Here is a 26,441-nt window from a genome sequence, read left to right as displayed (position 1 = left end):
ACAAGTACTGTTAGTTAATTCTGTATGTAATGCATTCAAAGTCAAACACGAATTAAACGAGGAAGACGTTGTTGAGCGTCAGGTTCACGCGAGTGTTCAGGAGAGGAGGGTATTATGGGTAATGTAGTCTGGAAGCGTTACTCCTACAGTGGAGGGAAGCGAATTATTCTGAGGTAGACTACTTTTTTTTATTTGATACTATTACTCCACTACATATCAGAATTTGTGGAGGTGTCACTGTCCATGTATGTAATTTAACACTGGTTTTAAGTTGGTCTCAATATTGCACAGAACAATTTGCAGGAAAGACAGAAATAGACACACAGCTATATAAATAAATAAATAAATAAGGCCACAAACATACATCATTATATGTTCAGAGGGTAGCTATATATTCTCTAGATTGAAAAAAGGGGTAGTGCAAAGGAATAAGTACTTAAGGGCTAAAGCTTTGGATTATTTTATATATACTGTATATATACTGTATATGAATTGTTATATAGGCTACAGTGTCTGCAGCATGCAGGATTTATAGATGGGTGTTAAAGCATTGTGTATAAAACTGTAAATATATCATTTATAATTTGGAGGTTTATTGGCCTGTGGAAACAAACTGTTGTTTTGGCATACAGAGCTCTGTAGCGCCTACCAGAGGGCAGAAGTTGGAACAGGTTGTGTCCCGGGTGTGATGGCTTCCTGACTATGGACATGTATAAGTTATGAATAGAAGTCAGAGGAAAATACTGTACTTTTTAATCCATTACATATGTCTAACAGCTAAAGTTACACGTTTTAAAATAAACTATGTAACTAATAATAATAAAGTCTTTAAATAAAAAAAATAAAATAAACCTATAATAACCATATCAAATATAATGTGTTTGTATACAGTAAATTAAACCACCCAACAATTTATAGAATGAGTAGGTGCAGCCAGTTACAACATTAAAATACTGCATGTTATTACTAAAATAGTAATGTAACAGAGCCCATTTTGGGTACTTTTACTTTTAAACTTAAAGAACATTTTGTTGATAGTACCAAACTAATTCTACTTATAAATAAGAATTTGAATGCAGGATTTTAAGTTGTAAATTGTGGTATTTCTACTTTTACTTGTGAATGAAAATATCTTACTTATTCTTATTCTTTTTTTCTTTCTGTCAGGATGTCAAATTGAGATTGAGACCTTATTTACAGGTGAAACCTGAGCACAAAGTAAAACTAGAATAGAATACTGAAAATATTTTTTTTTTTACAAATTATAAATAATCACATTAAAAATATACTTGATGTAGGTATAAAAAGAGTCTTTTCAAAAACAAATACAAGCATATTAAACAGGCCCTTCTGAAGATCAATAAAACCTCTCACCACATATTTTGAACTGCCCTATCAATATCAGTGTGTTTTTTATTGCATCACTGGTCTATCAGTCAATTTAAATATGTGTGCAAATAGACACAGTTATATTTGTTAAAATACACAAATGCTCTAATGATAAACTAATGATAAACCTTATTTATAGTTGGTTTAGCTCTGATGATGACGTCAGTCATGTTGAGAGAGTTACTTCCTAGATTAGAACCACTAAGTTTAGTTCTTTCAAATCCTGGGCCTGGTCCAGCCGACTGCTGTACTCTGTAGTACATGTGTGCGTGCATGTGCACAATTTCACTTAGGTCCATGTTTCAGTGTGTGCATCAGTTGAATTGTGAGAATATTCCCATTTACAGAAGAATGAAGTTTTAATAAAGAGAGACTGAATTTCAGTTTGTGTCCCTGCTCAGATGAGGTTCACCATCTGTTCCAAAATCTATTTGGTTTCAACAGGTGGACCTCAGTTGTCACTTATATAAGTGCACATCAGAGTTCTGTTTAGAGAAAATGTTTGGAGTTGCTCAAATTAGTCACCTGGATGAACCCCTCCCTTCGCCAACACATTTAATTTGTAAGACATTGTAAGTGCATTAGCTTAATCCCGCCTATCTGGCTTGCAGCGCGCCAAGCATTTCAGTGAACTCAAGCATGCACTGAGGAGCCGAAGATGGAGCTGCACACACACGCATTCTCTACCTGTCTTTGACCTAAGATGAAGATATTGCCAAACATCTAGTAGCCTGATTTGGAGGACTTGTTAAGGACAATGTTGAGATTCAGCGTGCATGTGTGGATGTTATGGTTGCTTTATGCAGGTAATGTTTGGATAGAGTATGTATGTTGTAATCAGAGGTCAATATTGTTTGCAAATGTTTATCATATCTTTTAGCGAGTATAGCTGTAGATGTGCTGTTTTAACACGTTAACAACTGCCATATTTGTTGTGATTGTCAACTTACTTGATAAACATCATATTTGGAAATACTGTTTGGCTGAGGCGTCCAACAAGTGTTAAATAAAATGAATTGACTCTTACACACACATTTGTTTGCTGAACATGTGCTACAGTACAATGTTTGATTGTTTTAAGGAGCACTATTGGATTGTATTTGTCTCTCCAGGCACTTTCTCTGACGAGGACGTCAGTGGATGTCAACAGCAGCCATGCCAAAATGGTGGTGTATGTGAAAGCCACAATGAAGGTTTCAGATGCCATTGCCCCCAACAAAGCCAGAACGGGCGCCTGTATGGGGGAGAGACCTGCACAACTGCACTTTCAGGCTGTGATGATAACCAGTGCGAGAATGGGGGAATATGCTCTCCCTTACTTGTCAATGACCAGCACACTTATACATGCATCTGCCTTGCTGGCTTCACAGGCCCTAAATGCCAGACCCCCACCGTCTTCTCATTTGAGTCCCGAGGCTACATGTACATCGAGACTCAGCTTTTAGATCCAGAGGCTCCTCTTAATGTGACATTCAGCTTTAGGTCAGCAAGACCAGTCGGCACCCTCTTGCAGCGCAGAGTGGACGACCTTCTCCTCAGGATTGAGCTGAAGGACGGGCATCTCTGCCTCCGTAGCCTAAGAGGTCAAGGCTCCAGCACGCTGGTTCAGGAGCTGCCAGAGTACTTGTCCAACAACAGGTGGCACACGGTGGAAGCGTCACTGGGTGGCGTGGTCAGCCTCATCAGGCTGCACTGCACTGAAGGAAGCTGCTCCAGAGACTCCAGCACTGAAGTCCAGCTGCTCGAACAAGCCTCTGCTCTCCCCGAGCCAGGAACAGTTCGTCAGAGCCTCTTCATAGGAGCGGTCGGGGGTAACTGGGGTTTGGGCAGAGCAGAGGATGAAGCAGACCACCAGCCTGCTTTTCTGGGCTGCTTCAGAGATGTGTTTGTGGACTCACATCTGGTGTTGCCTGTTATAGTGCCAGAAGGTTCAGACGCCCAGGCAAACATCACTGCAGGATGCAGCGACAAAGACAAGTGTGATGACAGCCCGTGTCAGAACCGAGGCCGCTGTGTGAGTCAGGGCTGGAGGAGCTACATGTGTGAGTGCCACAGGCCGCATGAGGGAAGCAACTGTGAAGAGGGTAAGACGTATACACACACTGTAATTACCCCTACGTGCCATTTCAAATTTATTGAAACAAGATTACATGTCTCAGAATTAAGCCAACCGGTGCAGGGGTTCAGTTCCTATTAACCACAACCACTTAAAGGACCAGAGCCCAGAACTGACAAACCAAACACTAATTCTAGATAGGGCCTTTTACGGTTTAACGTCGAAGCAGCAGCCATCGGGTTCTCCTACAAGCTTGGAGGGGTGGCAGGGGTGAGGGGGGGTATTTGGTTGTTTGCAATCTGCAATCTCACAGCTAAATCCTACACACTGGTTCTTAAAGCAAAGGTCTGGTGTGTAACAATTAGGCAGAAATGTAATATATAATATTCATTGGTTTGTTAGTTCATTAGTGTGTAATCACATTAAATAAGAATCGCTGTGTTTGGTTACTGTAGAATGAGCCGTTTTTATCTACAGAGATCTTCCTCCATGGAGGCCGCCATGTTGATCCACCTTGTTTCTATAGTTGCCCAGGACAGTTTCGCAGCCACTGTAGTTTCTCCTTTGCACTTGCACAGGCAAGCAGTATTTAGTTTGTTACAATCCGCATCTTCACTGCAAGATGCCATTAAATCTTACACACTAGTCTTTTAAGTTTCAAAATAAGAGCTTAAAGGGCCAGTATGTAACATTTAGAGGAATCTATTGGCAGAAATGGTACAGGTATATACACAATGGTCCTTTAATTTTCTTATATTCACTTGGAGGAGTTATCAGACATGTTGCTTCATTTATAAAATACATAGTGGGGCTATGACAAATGAGAGTTACCTGAGCATCATGAAACTGACTTGTAATGTGTTTGACTGACATTTTGCTTTAATAGAGTAGCTCTCTCTGGCATAATATGTTTTATAGGATGGATTATATTTCTATAAACAAGAATGATTTACTGTACATTATATCTACAAATGTGTTTACTTTAACTTTTAATTGCATCTTTTAAATGACACTTTAGACAGAATTATATGCTGTAAAAACAGGCAGAGGTGAAGTGTCACTGCAGAAATCTTAATGGTTAGCCATAAAGAGAGCTGCCCTACAGGATGATAAAGTTAGTCAGTAGACTTTAAAGAAGCTTACAGTCCTAGTAGAAATAGCACAGTTATGCAATTAGGAAGCAATCAGCAACACCTGGGCCGAGGATTAAAAAAACGTGGGTTTCAGTAGCTCACCTGGAACGCTTTCACTTGACAAATCAGGGAGTCTTGTGGACTCACGCAGAGGCATTTTCATTGGTTGGTTGGTATCCTAAGCAGGATCTTCACAACACTAGATGCCACTAAAATTCTACACACCGGACCTTTAATGGAACTGTTTGACATTTTGGGAAATATGCTTATTCACATTCTGGTGGAGAGATAGATGAGAACATCAATACAGTATCACTCACATATATGTCCGTTAAATAGCTACAGCTAGTAGCTAATTAGCTTAGCTCAGCATTAAGAGTGTTTACTTTTTAAACAAATGAGATATACCTATTAATTAGTGAGCTATCTTCAAACAGAGCTTGGCTAGCTGTTACCCCCTGTGTCCAGTCTTTAAGCTAAGCTAACTAACCAGCAGCCAACTGTAATTCTAACTCTCAGCAAGAAACCAAATAAGGGTATTTACTGAACTGTCATACTACTCCTTTAAGATGTACCTTTCATCAGGTTCTATGTAAGTTTGATTTTCAGGGCTTTTCTCTTTCTTTCTTTCTACCCATGCAGATTACATCACCGCAAGGTTTGGAAACAAAGACCTGGAGAGTTATGCTTCCTTCTCGTTAGACGATGACCCAGGTGATCCTGTGACTATATCCATGTTCATTCGCACCAGACAGTCAAGCGGCCTGCTCCTGATCCTGGCCAACAGCACCAGCCAGTACCTCCGCATGTGGCTGGAAGAGGGCAGGGTCAAAGTTCAGGTCAACAACTTTGAGACTCTTGTTGGTCGGAGTGAGGTTAGTGACAGCCATTTCCATCTGGTGACTCTGAAGCTGGAAGCAATGGAAGCCATCTTGTTCCAGTCAGCCCAGAACCAGGGCTCTATGCACATTAGGCCCATCCAGGCCAATCCTGGAGATCAGGTTTTTGTTGGGGGGCTACCAGACTCAAGGGCCACTGCCTCGTTTGGTGGCTACTTTAAGGGATGTGTCCAGGATCTGAGGATTAACAGCAAACGGCTGCAGTTTTATCCCATTACAACTCCAGTGGAATCTTACAGCCTGGAGCAACTCATCAACGTTGCACAAGGATGCAGCAGTGACAATGCCTGTGCTGTGAGTTATATCAGTGCTGTCATGTTTATGATACTGTCTTTAATGAGTTGTGACACATTTTCATTCCTTATCTGCACTAATAATGACTGAGGACAACGTTCTAACTGACAGTTGGCTATAGGCTTGATTGATTTGGGCTATTTTCTCGTCATTAGGTCAACCCCTGTCTCAACGGAGGAGTGTGTTACTCCATGTGGGACGATTTCATCTGTAACTGCCCCCCCAACACAGCAGGGCAGCGCTGTGAGGAGGTGAAATGGTGTGAGCTCTCTCCCTGCCCCGCCACTGCTGTTTGTCAACCCCGCTCTCAGGGCTTTGAGTGTGAGTTGAGTTGATAACCTGCTGTTGCACTATTCTGTCTTAGAAAGAACATTGTCTTAAAAATACTTGACCGTGGGATAACAAAAAGTTTCAGAGAAGACTCCCTAAGAATAGGCAAGGAATAGGCTCTGTGCTATGTTACGTTGCTATTGCTATTCCTGACACACTGAAAACACTGCTAAGAAGGAGTCATAGTAAATGTGTAAGCCTTATATTATACTAGCCCATTTCTGATCTTGGTTTGTATCTACTGAAGGGACTGTCTGCAGCGTGCCGTCCCTTCAGGGCACTCACTGGTACAGGCGCTGATTAATTACAGTGTGGCTGATTACAGAAGGGAACAGGGTTGAGGCAGGGATCCTACACAGGATTCCTCTAAGACGTGCTAATCCCTGGTCAGATTAAGTCTACCGCCACATGCCTGTGGAAGTTTATGATGACCAGTCTTCCTGAAGATGTCACATGTTTACAAAGAGAAAAGGAGGGGAACTGCTGATCCAGACTAGCTGCCAGTCCAAGCCTTTTTTGGCATGAAATGTGTTTTTCATGCCATCAAGTGCCTGTGTTTGTTCTTTTTGCTCACTTTTCTGCGTTCATCTACCTCTTTTCTCCTCTACTGCTTTTCTCGTTGTGTTATTACTGACCTGGTTTGGAAGGCTTTTTCAGCATTTTTTTGTGGATTCCTTGATGTCACATCGCTGCCAATGACCCAGCAGATGACAATATGCAGACAAAAAAACACAAAAATATTAAACAGAAGTTTTTAATTAGCTTCATACCTACTGGAACATACAGTGTTTAGCCAAAGCTGGAGCAGTTTTGGTCATTTTACATTTCTGTATTTATGTTTTTTTCTGTGCTTGCTGGCTTATAGTGGCTAGGGCTCAGTTGAAAAAAGTATGAAAAATGTGGTGTAACATTCTACTATGCACCAATCAGAATTGAAAACTACAGTAATTAGTGACATTTCATTTCAGTTTATCAAGTCTTTTCCATTTCTCTCTTCCAGGTTTGTCTAATGTGACATTCCGGGTTGAAAGCAGCATTTTGCACTACGGGAGCAATGGGAAGATTAAGCGCAGCCTCAGCAGTGTCTCCCTTAGCTTCCGTACAAGACAATCCGCTGCCACTTTACTTCATGCGCAAAAGGACTCAGACTACCTCACTGTCTCCCTCATGGACTCTCATTTGGTCATGGAGCTCCTTACTGGGGCTGACAAGGATGCCCCAAAGGTGACAGTTCAAAGCCAGGGTCCAGTCAGTGATGGAGAGTGGCACACTGTGGACCTCAGCATGGAGAACCAGACACTCCCGATCTCCAGGTGGATTATGGCTGAGAATGGAGCCAAGGATGAGCTAAGCATGTCCAAAACAGCTGCGGGGGATCTGGAGTTTCTTAGGGAGGGAGCAGACATCTTTCTGGGGGGACAGACCCTGGACTCAGAAGTGAAGCTGTCTGGCTGTCTAGGCCCGGTAGAGATTGGAGGCCTTCTTCTCCCTTTCCACTATGACACAGAGCTGAACCTCCCCAGACCCCAGGAGGAGCAGTTTGTGAGGATAAACAGCGATGCTGCCCCACAATACGGCTGCTGGGGAGCCAGTGTGTGTGCACCCAACCCTTGTAAGAACGAGGGTGTGTGTGAAGACCAGTTTGACCTGCATCACTGCACATGCTCCTCCGAGTGGACAGGGCCATTGTGTCAAGAGTCAGCAGACACCTGTATTTCCAGCCCCTGCATATACGGCAACTGCACCAACTTACCACAGGGATTCAAGTGTATGTGTGAGCTGGGTTTCACTGGTGAACAGTGTGAGGTGGAAGTTGATATGTGTGAAAACAGCAATTGCGGCAACGGTGCCACATGCCTCAAAGGTTTCGAGAGCTACGCATGCCTCTGCCCTCAGAATCTGACAGGCCAATATTGCGAGTGAGTTCTTCCACAGTTTATTATTATCTCTGTGACATCAAACCTACAGTAGCATACACCTAAAATAGGTTAGTAAGTTCTGAGCTCTACTGACCTACAAACTGGTCTCTTACAGTGAGAAAATTCCTGAAATCCCATGGTACATTGAGACCAATCCGTAAGTGCTGTCACGTAAAATAAACACATTTTAAACAAACTAAATAAATAGTGCAAAATAGGAGGGCATTGACATTTCTTGTTGTTTGTCTCTTTAGGCTTCCTCAGTTGCCTGTATCGACATGCATGGGTACAAGAAGGAACTACAGCTGCTTTAATGGAGGGAACTGCTCTGAAGCAGAAAACACCTGTTACTGCCTGCCTGGTTTCACAGGACAGTGGTAGGACATGCATAATGATATTTAATCTTCTTTGCCCTTAGGTTGTGACCCCAAGGTTTCTCAACCCTGGGGGTAGGCACCTAATGGGGTCACTCGATATGCAGACAGGGTCACTCAGATTTTTAAGAAGGATATATTGACATGTCTGATTTTTACATCAAATTAATTGGCATTAAATTGATTTGTTAACACCTCTACACTTGAGAATATTAAAATCAGGGTCACACATGCCAGAAAAGGTTGACAAAGCCCCTGGGTCTGTGCTTAAAGCTGGTAAAGTCAATATTTTTATATTAACATTAGATTGAACGGCCACTGAACACTACCCACTCAGCATAAAACTGCAGACAGGACAATTTAGCAACTAGCAGGGCAACATAGTGACCAAAGACAGAGGTTTTAAAAGGGCTTACATTGATCGGGTGGCCAGAAGCACGACTCTGTAAGATGTGCAAATAAGCCACTGTCTGCTAATACATTTGCCATATGGCGATAATATGTTACCACCATTGTTTGCGCTGCCCCCAAGTGGCCAACAAAATCTATTACTGTAACTTTATGTTTTCCATTTAGATTTTGTGTAAAATGTCAACACTTTATTAAACATACATGTACAGTACAATACCACAACCTTTTTTTCCATTCACAACTATTAGAATGGTCCACCACCACTGCGGCTTAACAGGCAGATAAAAGCTCAGGGTCCTACCTACTGTCAATGGGTCCTACACATGTGCTCTGTCAGTTTATCTGGGGCAGTTCGGTGCCAACTAACTTCTAGTTATGTCTTACATGGTGCTTTTTCTTGTTTTTGTTCTATAATTTATTTTATAATTTATATGATATAATTAATTGATCATTTATGTTCTATTGTTTTTCTGTTTTCTTCAAGGTGTGAGAAGGATGTGGATGAATGTGCCTCGGACCCATGTATGAACGGAGGCTTCTGTATCAACTACGTGAACAGTTTTGAGTGTGTGTGTGATATGAATTACTCAGGGATACACTGCCAAATGGACGTCAGCGACTTCTACTTGTACCTCTTCTTGGGCCTGTGGCAGAACCTCTTCCAACTGGTGTCCTACCTTGTCATACGCTTAGACGATGAGCCTGAAATTGAGTGGGTATTTCACATCAATGATTAGGCCCCTCGTGGTCTATTATGTTCAAACTGGACTGAACTTGGTCTAGATAGAGCGTCACACTGGAGTACAACTAATGTAGCAGATATAGTGCCTAAAATTGAGGCAATCTCTTATCATTAACCTGCACACAGCACATCAGCTGGTCTGTGGTGTTTTTTACCGAAAGGATCTGTAATTTATATTTGTTATGTCTTGTGGGCAGATACATGTCCACATAGACATTATGAGCAAATCCACATGGTCTCAGTGGATAAGGGAAGCTCTTCTGTAACCTGTAAAACTGGATTAACATTAAATTTGCTGTCTAGTAACCGGATCCCCATTGCAAAAACAAAGTGAACCAAGCCATGATCCAGAACCCATTCCCAGTCCTTTAGTTATGTTAGATTGACCACTTAATTTCTTTTTATGAAGTTATATCCATAAATGTTTTTCTAATCTCAGCTCTCTACAAAGGAGTAAGTTCAGCAGACCAGAAGAGACAGGGAACAGTTGCAATAAATATACAGTGTGTGAATCTGTATTTTATTGTTTTTAGCGTACTGACAAGGTCATTAATAGAAATGTTTCTGTTGCGAACAGATTTGTTTGGTAATGAATATTACACCATATTTATTACAGTATATTAATGCATTTATCTGGTTCTCATACTGAAAACCACACATTAGTTTGTACTGTGCCTTAAATGTTCCACTTCTCTGGATATTAATAAAATACCTGTCTAGAGCTAGGAAGTTGTGTATTTACAAATATGTACCTAATATAAATTGATAAAGGCTATTCTGCATGCAGTGCATACAGTACCTGGTCTGTACGATGAAAACAGAAAATAAACTTTGTGAAATATTTGCAAACTGTTTGCTTTTATTTAAAACTGTATATACATACTTCTATTATGCAACAAACAAAAATAATAACTTGGAGACCGATTCCAGTTCACACAACTTCATTTTCTTCACAAACAAAATACACATAGCTTCTATTAGGTCATCTGGTGCTAACAGGTAAACTATGACGCAAACCAATGTCAAATGATGCTAAATTAGACTTGTAAAATGTGCAAATAAGGTGTTCAAATATTTGAACAGAAAATAAGTAACACCTAAACACAGACGTGGACCGTGACACATCAGATCCATTTCAACAGGCAGTCCATTCAGTAAGGCTCTGTTGGTGCGCCGTAGACTCCAAGTCCAGGTCTAACGTCTTCTTAAATAGCATGCCTATTTAAATATTGATCATATAAATACAGTAATCATACAAGGGTTATGATGTAGTATGAACAGTGCACCTGATATAACTCTCCTACTGGGGTCAGCCACAGAGTTGCAAGGCTTTTACAGAGTTGCTAATGAAGCCCTACACAGAGACAATTGTGGACTGCTGTTTACCTACCCTAATCAGAAGCAGCACACGTTATCGGCAATACATACACACAACTTTAAGATACTAGTCAGCCCTGTTCATAGAGCTTACAGTCACAGAGCTCTTTGTAGATCCGCTTGCGTATCTTTGGTATGTCCTTCTGTGAAAACTGCAGAGGTTCTCCTAGGGCAAGGCATCTAGAATACTATAAAAGAAAACAAAATACAGTTATTAGAAAACAATCCAACATGATATTGATTGAAGTCATGTGTATTAGGCTTGAAAAACATGTTGGTACCTCCAGGACAAAAACTCCACAGTCATTTTCATTGGTCTGTTGTGGGATTTTCTGTAAAAGGACAGCAGGGGGAGACAGGACATCACATCAGTAAGTGTATCAGGTGAAACTCCAGCAAGTGACGCTTTTAGCCCTGAAATGGCCTTTTACAGATCTTGTTTTGTTGCTTTGTGACAGCAGTTTCTCTAGTCTATCATTACAGGCGATAACATTAAGAGAACACACCTCATCGAATGACACGGCCCAACCACTTTCAAATGCTGTTTGCTTCTTCTCCTTCGCTTCTGTCATCAAGTATTTCAGGATGTTCTATTATAAAGGCAAGCATAAAGAAGAAAATCTATTTTACAGATAAGAACTTGAACATCTCCAGGAAAAGCAACTCAAATGTGCATTCGAGTAACAAAAAAAACAACAACACATGAAATCTGCTGTTACCCTTGCAACCTTCTGGAGTGCGTTCCCTTGAGAGTCGTAAAGGCAGATCTTCTTTTTGACAATGTCAGCTGTCACCAGACACCAGTGAACCTCCAGGTGAATGGGCACCAAAAGCAAACTCTTAGAGAACAAATCCACCTGTGCAAGAAAGACAGGGTTAAAGCCACTCAGTCTGTTTCTCTTCATTTCTTATGTCAGTCTTGTCTCATAATAATTTCAACATTCTTTAATTTTTTCCAAATCTACACATGACAACAGTAATCAATATTACAAACGCTGATACACGATCACACCACTTCCATCTTAGATCTAACCTGCTTTGTCCATCTTTTAACACCATCATATCCTTTAGTCATGAGCTGCCTGTGGAAGAAGCTGTTGAGAAAATGGACCTAAGAGACAAAAGGAGACAAAAAAGACATGGGTAAGCACGCATTGTGTAAGCTTTAAAAAAAGAAACAGACGATACAACATAACTCTAAGCAACAGCTAAATAGTTACACATGGCCCTCGGGTAGGGTAAATTATAACATTTCACAGATAGTACAGCAGCAACTTTTCATTAATTGCAGCCATTTTGCAATATAGTATTAACCTGGAGGCTTAATTTGTTGATATATGTCAATCTAGCTTATTGTGATGTGCTAATGTGCAGAAAAAACTAATAGAAAGGGTAACCATGACAATGGATCTCCAATCACTGACTGGCCACTTGTCTTAGTACTGACTTTATGTCCAAACTAGTTAGGTTAGGCAGGAAGTAATCATGGTGCAACCAATTTTAGTAGTTGATTTTGTTACAAACTAAACAGGAGTTAATAAGCCTCCAGTGTTGATTTTTCACCCGAACTTGGGAAGAACGTACACATATCTCAAACTTGTTTTTGTTTTTCACTTCAGAGATGAAGAAATAGGACAATTCTACAATTGTGATCAAGATTAAAGGCAAGTTTTGTGATTAACTAAAGGAAAAATTTGACATTTGAAGAAAAGACCAAACCAAACTTACAACCACTGGTTGCCTAGCAACTTCATGGTAATGACAAGTCTCTAGGAAGTCACTACATCTGACCAAGTAGTCCCACTTACTGTATATGTATATAACCTGTTAATTAGTGAGCTTTTGCAGGATATTGTTACCTTCTGACAGAGCCAGGCTATTTGTTTTCCTGCTTTATGCTAAGCTAAGCTAACTGGCCGATATATGCAGCTACTGTATGTATTTGATAAGTGGTGTCCGTCTTCTCATCTAACTTTTGTCGAGAGCAAACATACATATCTACCAAATGCTCCAAAACGGTCCCTTTGATTACTGGCAATACTTTAATAACCCTGGTAGGTATAAAAAAAAAAAAAAAAACAGGCCACTCCAGAAGAATCTTAAGAGTTTGTTACATAGCCTTTAAGATTACCTTGTGAAGGGCAGATTCCATAATCAATTCTCCATACATGTTCATGACCTTAAGCAGAAACAGAACATGTATACCAGTTACAATCAGCATGACATACATGTTTTTGCATCTTTCCACTCAAAAATCATTGAAATTCTTGGTGTGTTAGATGCTAACCTGGTCGTTGAGCCAGTTCTGATCTGCCAGTGTAGACAAGTCATCAAGTGTCAGTGTGTGTTTCTTGTAGACCACCCGGAAGGAGGGAACAGAGTTCTGAATGACCACAGTTCTGTATTTAGTAACTTCGGTGAAGATGATGTTTTTCCTGCACAGGTAAGAAAATACAACACAATTGGTCCAGGAATAAAACCACCACAGATACCACTCTGAACGCTCACACATAGATTGGACCTAAACAGTACGGCTGTTGAGTCGACAGGCTTTAATCTTGCAAACAGAGAGAAACATATGATTCAAAGTGATTTAGGACGGACTGATTTCGATTTACCTGTCAGTGAAATCAACATTAAACCTCTTCCTCAGATGTCTCAACACGTCGCTCTTGTGTAGTGGGATGAAACTTCCATACAGTTTGTAGAAGTCATCGAGAAATTCTAGAGAAACAGAGAAACACTGTCAACAAACACTGAACAGCTGTGAAACACATATGTAAACCAAACAGAATGGAAGAACATTATAAAAAGTGAAAAAAAATTCTACCATGGATGTCCTTTGTCAGTATTTTAAGGCTGGCGTCAGTGTGTGAAGACGCCGTATTTTTACTGGTGACGCTCTCATCAGTGTCTCTGTTTGCAGCCTGGTCCTGATCTGCACTGACAGCGGTGAATAGTCCTGATGGGCCGTCAGCCTCAAGCCGTTGAGCTAGTACCACTGTCCTTGGGTCTTTAACATGTGTAGTTAACCCACATGCATCACTGTCTGCACTCAACCGGGGTTGGACAGTGTGAGAAAGTTTTAAAGGGTCCATAATTTCACTATGCTGGACCAAAGTTTCTGTTGTTTGAGACGGCAGCATCACTGTTGGCACGGTGGTGTTACTAGCAGAAACATTTGTGTCCGTAACCAGGTTCTGCGAGGAACTGGGAGCAGTGAATGTTTTGGACAGATTGACAGATTCGCACAGCTTCGGCAGGCCATTCTGCCCTCTGAGCGCGTCCTCTGAACCTCCAGTATCACATCCAAGAGGTGGCACCAGAGCTGATGTTCTGACTTGTGAATTTTCCGGGTTGCTTGTGTTGTATGTTGGAACTTTGCTTTTATTTTTCTGTGGCTGTGTCTTTACACCGAGGCCGGAGCCAGGGCTCGTCCCACACGCTCGTCTCTTTGCTCTAAATATCCCGAAACGGCATTTCTCTCTCCGCTTCCTCCACATCCAGAGTTGTAATTTACAATACAAGCGTCTCTTGGCTCGCCGGGAGAGATGGGAAACTCCCTTGACTGAAGACATTAATCCCTTTTTTCTCCTGAGGTATTTTGCTTTGCGCTGGTGGCTCTGCGTTCGGTGCATCTGGGAGAGATTGACTGGAGTTAGGAATGGCGGGTCACATGGGAGCATGTAGCTGTGGGTATCCTTTCAGCTGCTGAAGGGGCAGGTGAGTCAGGAAGCTCATATACAACAGTGCTGCATCTGGATTTTACTTTGTCTTCTTTATGATAGGGATGATACACACGTTCAGGGCCATAGTCCACCGTCTCCGGTGACTGTTTCAGGCTGAACTTTCCGATTGATACTTCAGCCGCTACCAGCCAGTTTAGACTTTAAGTTGAAAGGTAAATAAGGGTGTGAAACGCTGATGTATCTGCAGGCTCGGCCACACCTTGCCAGGATTTTCATAGCTTACTCAGCGGCAGGGCTATTGGTTTCCGCTTCTGGTGGCTTCCTCGGGAGAGTAATGCACAGTCCGAACATCTGCTGCAATACAGAATGGAAGTGTTATTATATGAAGAGCTGCGACACATTTTCATCTTACTGTTACAATTTCTACTTCATAGTTATACTCCACTTTTCAGCAAGAAATACAGTGTTTTTTTAACTGCACTACATTTATTTGACAGCAGTAGCTACCCAACACGAGTATATTACAGAACCAGCTCCCTTTTTATCAGCTGCATCATTAAAATGATGCTTACATGAGTAATAACCATCAGGGAAGACAGCAGTACTGTTACTTTTGATACTCTTAAGTACAGTTTGCTGAGCTCGTTTTTATGTAGGGGTTTAAATGCATGTCTTAGACTTGAAACGGAGTATTGTTTTATATTGTTGTATTATATAAGTGACTGATTTGATTGAACACTGCTGCCAATAATATAACTGGGTCGAGTCACAGAACTACTGCCACAGAACTTTGAGTGGAATCTAAAATCTGTCAGCTCTGTTGACAATCGATGCATTTTCCAAAGTGATCAGTTTTGCACAGCAGTTTAAGACCTGACTATGTGCGAGCATGTGCACCACACAGGGAACTGAACGAGCATTCCTGTTTCATTTCGTCCGGCCTTTGAGAGCACACATGGCTCAATGTTTGGCACGACTTCTTCTCGACACGTGTTTCCAGGCAGAGAGCCCTAGCTAAATGAGCTAACAGAGCTAGGTGCACTGACACATTAGTGATGCTAGCTCAGCCACCGAGCCTTACCGCCTCTGCCCGCTGCCTCAGTGAGTGTGTGCGGGACCAGCCATGGTCTGATGAAGCTCTGCCTCCTGGACAACTGTGTACTTCTTGGTTTAAGACGCGGTGTTTCCCGGTGTGACCCTCTGAAGCTGCAGCGCATTTAGCATCATGTATACAATCAGTCCACATTGAGAGTCGCGTGTGGATCGCGTCACTCCTCGCGCCGACCAATCAGATTTCTCTGTGTGTTTGTTGGGTCTCCAATGGCAGCAGAGCGTCCAGACACATGCTGTAGAAAGCTATTTGTTAGGTTCGTTTGGTTGCATTCTTTAACGATGTCAGCCCAGTTAAATTATGTTTTTTTTTATTATCATTATTCACGTTTCTAATTTGTTTGTTTTTCTATTATATTTTTCTTTTTTTTTTAAGTCTGACAGCTCTCAAAACTTGATGTGGAAGCAGAGAAACAGCCTGTATTGATATATAACAACTGTCATGTTTATGTTTTGAAGCAATTTTCTTATTATTAACATTTTGAAATACAGTACTATAGAATAGAACCAGAATGTGTGGGGATGCCGTCAATGAAATCAGTGTTAAACGTCCACTTCAGGTGTCTTGATACTTCACCCTTCTGTAGTGGGGTGAAACTTCGTATATAAATGAATACTAGACAGACTGAAAACATTGTCATCTCAAAGTGTGTGTAAACCGAAAGATGAAGACAAAAACAATAAAAGTGGGAATAACGTAGATTAAGTTTGTCAGTGCTTTTTATTGCTGACATCTGTTTTTGTACTAGTAATCATCTCATCAGTGTCTCTGTTTTTAGTCTAGTCCTGACCTGGAGTGGTCTATTGTGCAGATGGTTCAATAAACAGAGCAAATATGTGGGCGGTAGCAGCGAGTGTCCCTGTCCCTCAACTATGTCCCCCCTGTTGACAAATGTCCTCCTTGCTGAAGTGTCATTGAGTAAGTCACTGAATCCCTGCTGGCAGTGGGGCCCTGCAGCTGTAGCTGACCTCTGCGGAGAGAAACAGCTGCTTACACAATATGGATGTTTGAACATTAAGCTCTTTGTATAATATCTAATTCAAGACAGATCAGGGCACAGATATATGAAAATCCCAGACAGTGGAGATGTTTTTAGATGGCTCACCATAAAACACAGTGAACCCTCACTGATTTAAACTAGAGACTGCTCATCCTAAACCAGACTTTGTCATCTCAAATTTGTTTTGGCACCGATCCTAAAACAGAGTACAACCCACATGTGACGCAGGAGTCAGGCAGGATAATCATGGTATTTAACTTGGCTCTGTTTTCCTGTTTGAAGTACAAGATATATACACCCCAGGCTGCATGAGCTCTGCCTCTCCAACTTATCCGTATCCACTCAACTGCTCTGAAACCTTTGTGTGCATCTCTAACAAAAATGAATCTCCTGGGTATCACTGTGGTTCTTGTACTACTGGCGGGTGTATGGGCTCAGATCAGTGTGCTGCGGCCTCAGTGCGACTCCCCTGAGGCAGAGGAGGCTGCTCTGGTGGCTCAGGATTACCTCAATGGCCAGCACGTCCATGGCTACAAGTATGCACTAAACAGGATCGACGACATCAAGATCATTACTAAGGTACTGTAGGTCAGCAGGTGTAGTTACAAGAACAGACATTTATACATATAGTTACCCCTGATTTTCAGCTTTCTTTTTTTCTTTTTTCTTTCTTTCTTTCTTTCCATTGTTTTATTTTATCTCAGCACCCTAATTAAGATATAATGCACTTGCCTCTGCAAGAAAGCAATTGCACATACATATGTCAGAAAAGATTGAAAATCAACATGCTCTATTTTTCTGTGTCATTCGAAACTACATATGCATGTTCATCCAGGCAAATATGAATAAATCCCTCTAGGGGCTTCTTTGAATGTAGTGATCAATCCTCACATTGCAGAATCCTGTCAAATAATTGTCTGATGCTGTAGGAAAAAAACTACTAGATAATGTTTCATTTTACCTCTCCTTAGCCTGATGGAGACAACATATATGTCCTGGAAGTTGACCTGCTGGAGACAGACTGTCATGTGTTGGACCCCACACCGGTTGCCAACTGCAAAGTCCGACCCAAAGTACTGACGGTGAGACTGTATACCATTAGCACACAGAAGCTCTTATACTTGAGCTACAGGAATTCAACAAAATGTAAAGATGATCATTTTAGGCTATAAACAATTAGAATGGAAACTGTTCAGAGTGACTGATTTAGTATTTGGACCAATTCTCTGTCCCCAATTAGGCAGTAGAAGGGGACTGTGACGTGGTGCTGAAAAAGGTTGGCGGAGCTCTGACTGTCACAGCATTCAAGTGTAAAACCGAGGGTAAAACCTTCAGATCATACGCTTAGCAATATAAACACAGACACCCACATACATTCAGAACATGCCACACAAGTGTCACGCTACACACAAAAACCATGCATGTGTCTTTTTTTGATGACATATAGAATCATCGGAGGACCTGTGCATCGGCTGTCCAATCCTTCTTCCCCTAAATGACACCTCAGCACTGGACTTTGTCCAGGCCTCTCTGGCAACCTTCAACAACATGACTGTGAACGTAACCTACACTCTTCTGGAGGTTGGAAGAATGCTAACACAGGTGGGCCCAAGAATAGTCCACCCAGTTCAATGCACCTGCATGTTTAAATTTGTCTCTGTCATTACATCAGTACATCTCAATACTTTGTTTCAGTTTGAGGCTGGTGGACGAACCTATCTTGCAGAATATGTTGTAGTTGAGGCTAATTGCACTGATGATGCCTGTGTGCCCCTGAATGATGCCATGGCTGTAAGTACATGAAGCAATGTAACTTTCCATTTCTTTTAAACAGAGTAGTTGTTCTCTCAATTTGAGACTGGAATAAGTTATTATAACACTTGTTTAGCCCTGCTTGTGAGATAATCATAGAAGATAGGAAAATGATAAATCTGGTCACTTAAAAAACAGAACAACAAAATTGAATATATCTATTTCTTTTCTTCTACCAGGCACGTGGTATTTGTACTGCCAGTGGTTTCAATGCTAAGCACTCAGTGGACTGCAAGATGTTTTCCACTCTGGTAAAATAGTGTATTTTATCCATATCCATATAAATGTTGATGGCCAAAAATAAGTCACAAACTTTATTATGCAACATTTATACAGCTGTTTTTTCCTAAGCCTCTGTTGATGCATCCGCTTTTTCAGGTGCCTATTGTAGATGCCAACAGCACTGTAGCTGCAGCTCCTGCATTGCCACCACTGGTCCATGTACATACAGGCAGCCTGTCACCCAAGCATGGTCTGAAACACCACAAACTGACTACTAAACATGACCCTGAGCTAAGCGGCCTTCTGTCTGCAGAATCAGCAGAGTCAGCTGAAATTGTGCCTGTAGCCCCTGCAGTGGTTGATGCTGCTGCAGATCCTGCTGCTGCAGATCCTGTTGCTGCAGATACTGCTCTAGCTGCTACGGATACTGCTCCAGCTGCTGCAGATCCTGCTGCTGCAGATACTGCTCTAGCTGCTACAGATACTGCTCCAGCTGCTGCAGATACTGCTCCAGCTGATGACAGTACATCAGCCTCAGATGCTTCATCCAGTAAGGAGGTCTTTCATATTATTTTCAAGAGAGATGTACCTGCTGCTCCTGCCCTTGCAGTGGCTAACATCCCTGCAATAGACCCTGTTCCTCTTGTGCCAGTGTGCCCAGGAAGGGTCAGATTCTTCTAAGTGTTCAGGTCCCACAGACTCTATATACTTGCTTCCTTCACTTACACTGGCACTAGATTAATTAAAGATAAATGAACATGTCTTGTGATAGGCAGATGTGACACCAATGGTTTCCCCAAAAAGAAGGAATAATCCGTTATTTGAAACTGCCAAATCACACAAGAGCATTATGCATTGAAAAACAACTGTTTAAAATGTAAAATGGATGATAATGATGTACACTTGATGCTGCTGAATAAATCTCAAAGTCAAAGCTTTTCTGTTCTTACTTTTTGGGTTTTAAAGGCATGCTTTAAAAATTTACTGAAACAATTTATTGAATAATATTTCATAACAGCAGTCGGTGAACCTTACCTACCTTACATAAGACCTTTTACAGATTTAATGAGGACACACTGATAACCTCTCTATACAGAGCTTTGAATAAACACACTGGTACCAAAATGCATTTAATCATTCATGCCAAGTCTTTAAGGGTGATTGCAAAACAGTGATGTTTGCTGATTGTGTTGACTCATGCCAATGACATCCCTGTGAACCTGTTGACATTTCCTTAAATTTTGTCTTTCCTGTGTTCAAGGTAGTTCGACATTTCAAATATGACTTTACTCAAATTAGATAATACATTAAATATTTTAATAGCCAAAGGTCAGGCAGTTCACAGGTTATGCTACATGGATTTTCATGTACATTTAAATAATCAGGTAGTCACTAATCTAATATGCAAATGCAAGATTTATAAAATTCTAAATATGCTCAATATGTTGTTGCTTTTTTTGTTGTTTTTTACCAAACTCTATAAATATTGTATTTGTATAACACCTGTACACCTTTACAGTATGCCATTAAAAACACAATACATGAATAAAAGATACTGTGTGGCATTAAAAAATAAAACAAAAAGATAAAAAATAAAGAATAAATTCATGAAAGTAAAATAAAAGATCCAATAAAAAGACAGATATGACACTAAAAACAAAATGCAAAAAATAAAAATACAAAGAATATGGAAAAGAACCAACAATAGGTAAAGATTTTTTAAAAATATATAGGTCTTCAGTTTATTTTTATTTTTTTTTAAAGGCAGGAGAGCAGGCATATCTAATGTAACTGGGCAGGGTGTTCCAGTGTCTTGGACCATAGTTGCTAAGAGCACTTTCCCCTTGTTTTGTGGGCTACTTTATGAAAAGTTAAAATACCATCAGAGGGCTCTTGTTGGTTGATGCAGAATGCAGTCTTGGTCATTTTAATATGGGCTTCAAAGATTACAATCAGAGTTCAAAATGACACCAAGAGTTAAACTTGTGATTTGGTCTGGTGAGCCAAGTAAAATTCATATTAAAAGCAAACTAGCACTAGAATTGCCATGTAGAACATGAACATTTCCGATTTGCAGAAAGATTTTAGGGTTGTACTTTGAGACCACTGTTGATGAATGGTGAATTCTAGTAAATGTATTTACATTAATAGGTGCATTTTCAGGAAGTGCCAGTTCATGGTAAGACAAAATAAGTTCAACAGGGGCAATGCACCATTTGATTCCCCAACACCGGATACAATTCTAACAAGTACCCTGCCATCTGTCAATTTTGAAACCACTCCAAAAAAAATAAATAAGAGTTGTCCTTGACCACCCATGCCACAATAGATAAGGGTTTCTACTCTTAAGCCCACTTAGCAAATTTGTTTCCCCAACCCACTTACAAAATGTAACCCTCACACACAAAAAAATAAAGAGACACAAGCTCAGCTAGTTAGTTTTAATTGTTTATTCAAATTGAAGGCTACTCATTTTCACTTCCGATTTCCACCTTCTTTCTGAATTGGTTGGTTCAGACCTGCAAGAAATACATGTATTAGTTCAAAAGTCTGGGCTAAGAATTTTTCCCAAAATCATATTAACAGCATACCATTTCCTTCGTGGTCAGCTGCAGAGCGCCATCCTTGAAATGCTTTTCCAGGAACATGAGGTGGAATTCCGGAGCCTAGAGGAGTCATGGGCTTCCAGAGGTCTTTGAATGAATTAGAGAATTTAGGCCTTAAATGTGCTCCATTGAAAGTAGGGTCCTGGGGCAGGGGCACAAAATGAGAACCATCTGAAGCAGAGAAAAGCACTGGCAAATTTTCTGATTCCTCACCCAGCCTCGGCATGTAGTTGACATTACCAGGTATGGGATTGGCCATTCCTTTCGAAAGCCATTTGGGGTGTTGGGTTTTTTGCTGTGGGGGCCTGAAATTTTGAGGATTTGGGAGTTTACTGTGATGCCTTGCAAAGCTTTGTGCCAGGAAATTTGCATCATAAACCAGGTCTCTGACAGGCAATGGAGACTGATGGAAACTGTTGGGCTCCCTACCTGGTGGGCCATGCTGTAGCAGCACATAACCCTGTTCATGGCTGGTTGATTTCTTTGAGTCACTCACAAATGGCCGTGTTTGTGTGGAGTTGTTAAGGACTGTTGACTTGTTATAAGTAGTTGCCTCAGCATCTTGAAGCATGTAGTAAGGGACCAGATGATGATCGAGATCACTTTGGACTTTAGGATGCGTTTGCCCTTTATAGTCAATGGCTTTTTGGTTAGATGGAGGCAGTTCCTTGGCTGTAGGTGTATTTTGCCCCTTTTCTGAAGGGGGCAAGGGTAGAAACTGCTTGAGGAAAGACCTGGCCTCAGCCGATGGTTTGCTGTTCTGCTGCTGTAGGGGCTGCATGTTATACGGCTCAAATTGCACCATTGGATTTACTGGTTTGTTACCTTGACCCTGAGGTGTAGAGGGCACACCGTAGTGAGGTGGGGACGCAATGTATGGTAAATTTTGCAGCTCTTGACTTTGTAGTTGATATGGCCAGTTAGGATATAACGAATTGGGTACAAAATAAGGGTAAATTGTTTGTATAGGATTTGTGGGCTTGCTGGGATTACTTCTAGGTAGTGCACCAGGGTTGCCATCTAGTGGCTGAAGATATGGCCGCTTTTCATTTCCAGATGGAAGGGACTGAGGCAAAATAGCTGCAGAGGTAGAAGTTGTGGGTGCCTGAGTAGTCACTGCTTCAGTTGGCTCTTGAGGAAAGGGAGCAGAACCAAAGCCACTACCAAACCCAGAATATGCCACTGAAGGGAGGAATGGCAGTCCTGCGTAGATAGGAGGGGTATCTTTACTGCCAGGTCCAGCAGGAACAATATGATGGAGATGCTGATGAAATGCAATTTGTGGACAGCAATTAGAAAATCCAGATGGACAAGACTGAGGGCAGTACACAGGTGGCATATGTGCAGAGCCTAGCAGAGGGTTTTTTGGGACCATATCACTTTTACTAGGTTGTGGCTTGGCAGATTCCATGGTGTTTTGACCAGGATCTGGAGTGATAACCTGCTGTGGTTGCTGCATGGAGGTAGCAGGGGGCAATGTGACGGGCTGCTGGGGCTGCTGGGGCTGCTGGGGCTGGTAGTATGGTTTAAAAGGGGAAGGCACCTGGCCCTCTTGTGGTTTGACAGCTGGAGGCTGTTCACTTTGGGCTGGCTTTTCAGTGGGAGCTGTCTGACCATTTGTTCCAGCACCTGGTATCTTGAATGGTTTAGGGTAAGAAGGTTTTTGTACATGTCCAATAGGCATTTCCCTGGCTGGGGGCTTTGGAACAGCAGGTAGTTTCGCAGCTGGCAGTTTTTCAGGCTCTGGCTGGGAGTAATAGAGGTTGGGGAAGAAAGACTGATATACTTGGCGTTGAGGGGCTTCAGGTTGCTGTGGTTGTGGAGGCTTTGTTGCTGGTTGAGGTTCAGGCACTGGCTGAGGGTAGAAAGGGTGAGGGTAGAAGGGCTGATATACTTGACCCCGGGGGGCTTCAGGTTGTGGGGGCTTTGGGACAGCCGTGGGCTTTGTTACTGGTTGACTTTCTGGCTGAGGGTAGAAAGGCTGATATACTTGGCCTTGAGGGGCTTCAGGTTGCTGTGGTTGTGGAGGCTTTGTTGCTGGTTGAGGTTTAGGCACTAGCTGAGGGTAGAAAGGGTGAGGGTAGAAAGGGTTTGGGTAAAAGGGCTGATATATTTGACCCTGGGGGGCTTCAGGTTGTGGGGGCTTTGGGACAGCCGTGGGCTGTGTTGCTGGTTGACTGTCTGTCTGAGGGTAGAAAGGCTGATATACTTGGCCTTGAGGGACTTCTGGCTGTGGTTGCTGGTATATTTGTCCCAGTGGGTCCTCAGAAACTGGGATTTTTGGGCTTTTTATGGGTTGAGGTTGAGCTGGTGACAGGAAGGGACAGGAAACTTTAGTTTCTCCATCTCCAGCCAGCTCCAGGGTGTACATCCCATCCTGGAACACAAAATTACGCCATTATTATACTTAAAAGCGAAGTTTTTGTAATTCAAGAAATTTGTATTGTACCTTTTTCTCCAGACAGGGTGTATAGCGAACAGAAACAACCACACCTTCGGGATGTACAACTACACTGAAGCCACATCTGGGTGAGGCTTTCATCAGTGGCTCCCAGGTACCATTCACTGTAAGAAGAATGCATTACTGCCAGGCACACTTCTAAAAATACAAGTCACAGGTCTTATCAGACCATTTTATCACTGCACAAATTCTCCCAATAATCCAAATTCAAGTTTAGTGCACTCACTTGTTTAGAAAATAGTGAAATTGTGTTTTTACAGTGTCACATGCATCAGAATTAAAGTTTCATTAATAAAGATTGAGTAGAAAAGATGCGCAAAAAAAAAGTTTTGACAGTTCATAAAGCAACCTTATAGTAGGTTTGTATAAACACTTGTTTTCCAATAAGCACACTTGTTTTCCAATAAGCACAGGTGACAAATGATGCAGTAAGCAAAAAATAGACAATACTAGAGCTCTGACACTAAATCAACACAGCCATTGTATCTTAATTCTTGCACGTGTGTTTGGAAGTTAATATACAGGGTAGTGAAGCAGACATGTGAAGCATCTTTTCAGTGTTTCTTAAACAGAAATTGAAACATGAAATATTGAAAAAAAAGCAGCAAAAACGTACAGTTTACTTTAATTTTAGAGACAGAGATGGTCCATTCCACTTTCACGACCATGCCCTCAGCGTGGCAGGTGACCATTGGAGGGTTGGGTGAAGACTGCCTCAACACAGGGCATGACATCTTCACTGGTAACCCCAACCAACGCAATGGCAGAATGTAGTTGTCCTCCTGAAAACAGCAAGAAACATTTTACAAGTGTGTAAAAGCAGATTGTATTAAAGTATTAAAATTGTGCAATACTGTATCCCACCTGAAGATCAACAAAGCAGCCATCATAAGGTGCAGCTAAGACCAAATCTCTCTGTGTCAATCTGATGGTGTAACCACAGCTTGTTGGCAACTTGGACAGAGGCAGAGGAGACAGATGCCTTCCTGAGCAGTTCAACAGGAAAAAGGAAATAAAAACATTTACATTAAACCGCTCTGCACATACTTAAAGTATTGTGTGTAAATGATAGTTATAAATTATTGGTCTATGAGAGACTGAAAATGTACCCCTGTCCACAAACAACAGAGATCCAGGGGTAGAAGCAGCATCTTGGACTTGAAGCTTCATGGAGTTTGCAGTACATTCAACCTTTGGTTCCATTTTAAGGAGTCGCTCCACTGTCGCATCATCTGACCTTAGCCTTGAAAAGCCATCATCCCATCCTTTAGCTGGCTTGGGCTGCCCCCAACCTTGTGTTCAAACAGTGGTGCACAGATTAATTTATAAGCCTAAAGGTCAACAGGTGTACAAGATATGTTTATGACTTGCTGTGGCAAAAATAGTTTTAAAAGTCATCATTAATAAACTTTTGTAGTGTAGGTTGTGCAGGATTGTAATATGAATATCAACTTTACATACCCATATCTGCTTGGTAATCTGTGTCAGCATCCAGTAAGTTTTTTGTGGTCTTGGTTCCTTTGAGTTTAGCACCTTGCAGAGACTTCTGCCCAATTAAGAGTCTTCCACGGCGCAGTTCACTCCCTTTATGATGACCTTGGCTAAGCATCGAGTTTCCTCTTAATTCAACTAGTTCTTTAAGCTTTGTCAGTCTTGTACAAAGGCAAAATGAACTGGCAAACAAAAAAAGTCCAACAACTAATAAAACCCTAGTGTCTCTGCTCTCTCTACACGCCATTGGAACAAAGAAAAAGCACTGCACAGGGAGCTAATGCTGAACTGTCCACTGCGCAGTTTTAATGGCTGCGAGGTTTGGTCCTAATTACGCCTGATAAAACACCTGACTTCAGAAGGTGTTGCCAATCCTTGCCAAAATTAGGGGCGGGGCGTCAATCTGTGGCCCTGAACACCCCGTAGGCTGACATGTAGTCTTTAGCACTGGGGAAATGTGTTCAAAGACATGAACAATTTGTAGTGAGGTTTTACTTGTTTGACCGTCTTGCTATGTTTATTTGGCTTTATTAGCATATTGGTTTTCAGGCTTTTAGTCATGTGATTTAAATTTGCTTAAGCCCATTATCTCTTCAGGCCTCCCTGAGCCTGTACAGAATATTTTTCCACACAGACAACCGAGAGAAATGCCTTTTAGTCCAAAATATCTAGCAATCATTTTTCATAGCAAACAACCTAGGTGCTTAAAATATTATTGTGTCTTTTTCCGCCCTAATTGGGTGCTAGATGGACATAATGTCCACATCTTTTTTTGGTCATACAGTGCATACGGAAAGTATTCACAGCGCTTCACTTTTTCCACATTTCATTATGTTACAGCCTTATTCCAAAATGGATTCAATAAATTTTTTTCCTCAAAATTCTACACATAATACCCCATAATGACAACTTAAAAAAAGTTTGTTTGAGATTTTTGCAAATTTATTAAAAATAAAAAACGAAGAAATCACTTGTACATAAGTATTCACAGCCTTTGCGATCAAGCTCAAAATTGAGCTCAGGTGCATTCTGTTTCCACTGATCATCCTTGAGATGTTTCTGCAGCTTAATTGGAGTCCACTTGTGGTAAATTCAGTTGATTGGACATGATTTGGAAAGGCACAC

The 26,441-nt window shown here is 41.4% G+C and overlaps 4 protein-coding genes across 5 annotated transcripts; 2 read left to right on the top strand and 2 right to left on the bottom strand.

Annotated features, from left to right (window-relative positions):
- The first annotated feature begins 2,552 nt into the window (after positions 1–2,552).
- Positions 2,553–10,211, top strand: LOC118334546 (protein crumbs homolog 1-like). The gene is made up of 8 exons (XM_035670474.1): positions 2,553–2,625; positions 2,760–3,473; positions 5,221–5,771; positions 5,927–6,092; positions 7,102–8,020; positions 8,136–8,177; positions 8,275–8,397; positions 9,290–10,211. Exons 1-8 carry the CDS (start codon positions 2,553–2,555, stop codon positions 9,540–9,542), a joined length of 2,841 nt encoding a protein of 946 aa, XP_035526367.1. The 3' UTR covers positions 9,543–10,211.
- A 175-nt stretch (positions 10,212–10,386) lies between these two features.
- LOC118334942 (ubiquitin-like-specific protease 1) lies at positions 10,387–15,876 on the bottom strand. Of its 2 annotated transcripts, none has more exons than XM_035671045.1 (10): positions 15,695–15,876; positions 13,755–14,967; positions 13,543–13,648; positions 13,212–13,359; positions 13,056–13,103; positions 11,958–12,035; positions 11,644–11,781; positions 11,431–11,514; positions 11,206–11,256; positions 10,387–11,112 (listed from the first exon to the last, which is right to left on the bottom strand). In XM_035671045.1, exons 2-10 carry the CDS (start codon positions 14,608–14,610, stop codon positions 10,996–10,998), a joined length of 1,626 nt encoding a protein of 541 aa, XP_035526938.1. In that variant the 5' UTR covers positions 14,611–14,967; positions 15,695–15,876; the 3' UTR covers positions 10,387–10,995. The 2 variants fall into 2 exon arrangements, with proteins under 2 accessions (XP_035526938.1, XP_035526939.1); XM_035671046.1 differs by having other exon boundaries at positions 13,755–14,964.
- Positions 15,877–17,029: 1,153 nt separating this feature from the next.
- On the top strand, positions 17,030–19,692 carry LOC118334913 (alpha-2-HS-glycoprotein-like). The gene is made up of 7 exons (XM_035671013.1): positions 17,030–17,303; positions 17,696–17,806; positions 17,965–18,046; positions 18,172–18,326; positions 18,420–18,515; positions 18,716–18,787; positions 18,915–19,692. The coding sequence occupies exons 1-7, from the start codon at positions 17,106–17,108 to the stop codon at positions 19,437–19,439; spliced, it is 1,239 nt and encodes a 412-aa protein (XP_035526906.1). The 5' UTR covers positions 17,030–17,105; the 3' UTR covers positions 19,440–19,692.
- Positions 19,693–21,185: 1,493 nt separating this feature from the next.
- On the bottom strand, positions 21,186–25,622 carry LOC118334545 (proteoglycan 4-like). The gene is made up of 7 exons (XM_035670473.1): positions 25,287–25,622; positions 24,935–25,117; positions 24,690–24,811; positions 24,442–24,607; positions 23,814–23,929; positions 21,350–23,741; positions 21,186–21,277 (listed from the first exon to the last, which is right to left on the bottom strand). The coding sequence occupies exons 1-7, from the start codon at positions 25,561–25,563 to the stop codon at positions 21,234–21,236; spliced, it is 3,300 nt and encodes a 1,099-aa protein (XP_035526366.1). The 5' UTR covers positions 25,564–25,622; the 3' UTR covers positions 21,186–21,233.
- Between the last annotated feature and the right edge of the window lie 819 nt (positions 25,623–26,441).

Source organism: Morone saxatilis, unplaced genomic scaffold (genome assembly GCF_004916995.1).
Source record: "Morone saxatilis isolate NCDOM2014 unplaced genomic scaffold, NCSU_SB_2.0 Contig23, whole genome shotgun sequence".
NCBI lineage: Eukaryota > Metazoa > Chordata > Actinopteri > Moronidae > Morone > Morone saxatilis.
The sequence above is the reverse complement of the archived record's forward strand: the minus strand, read 5'-3'. Positions and strand labels throughout refer to the sequence as shown.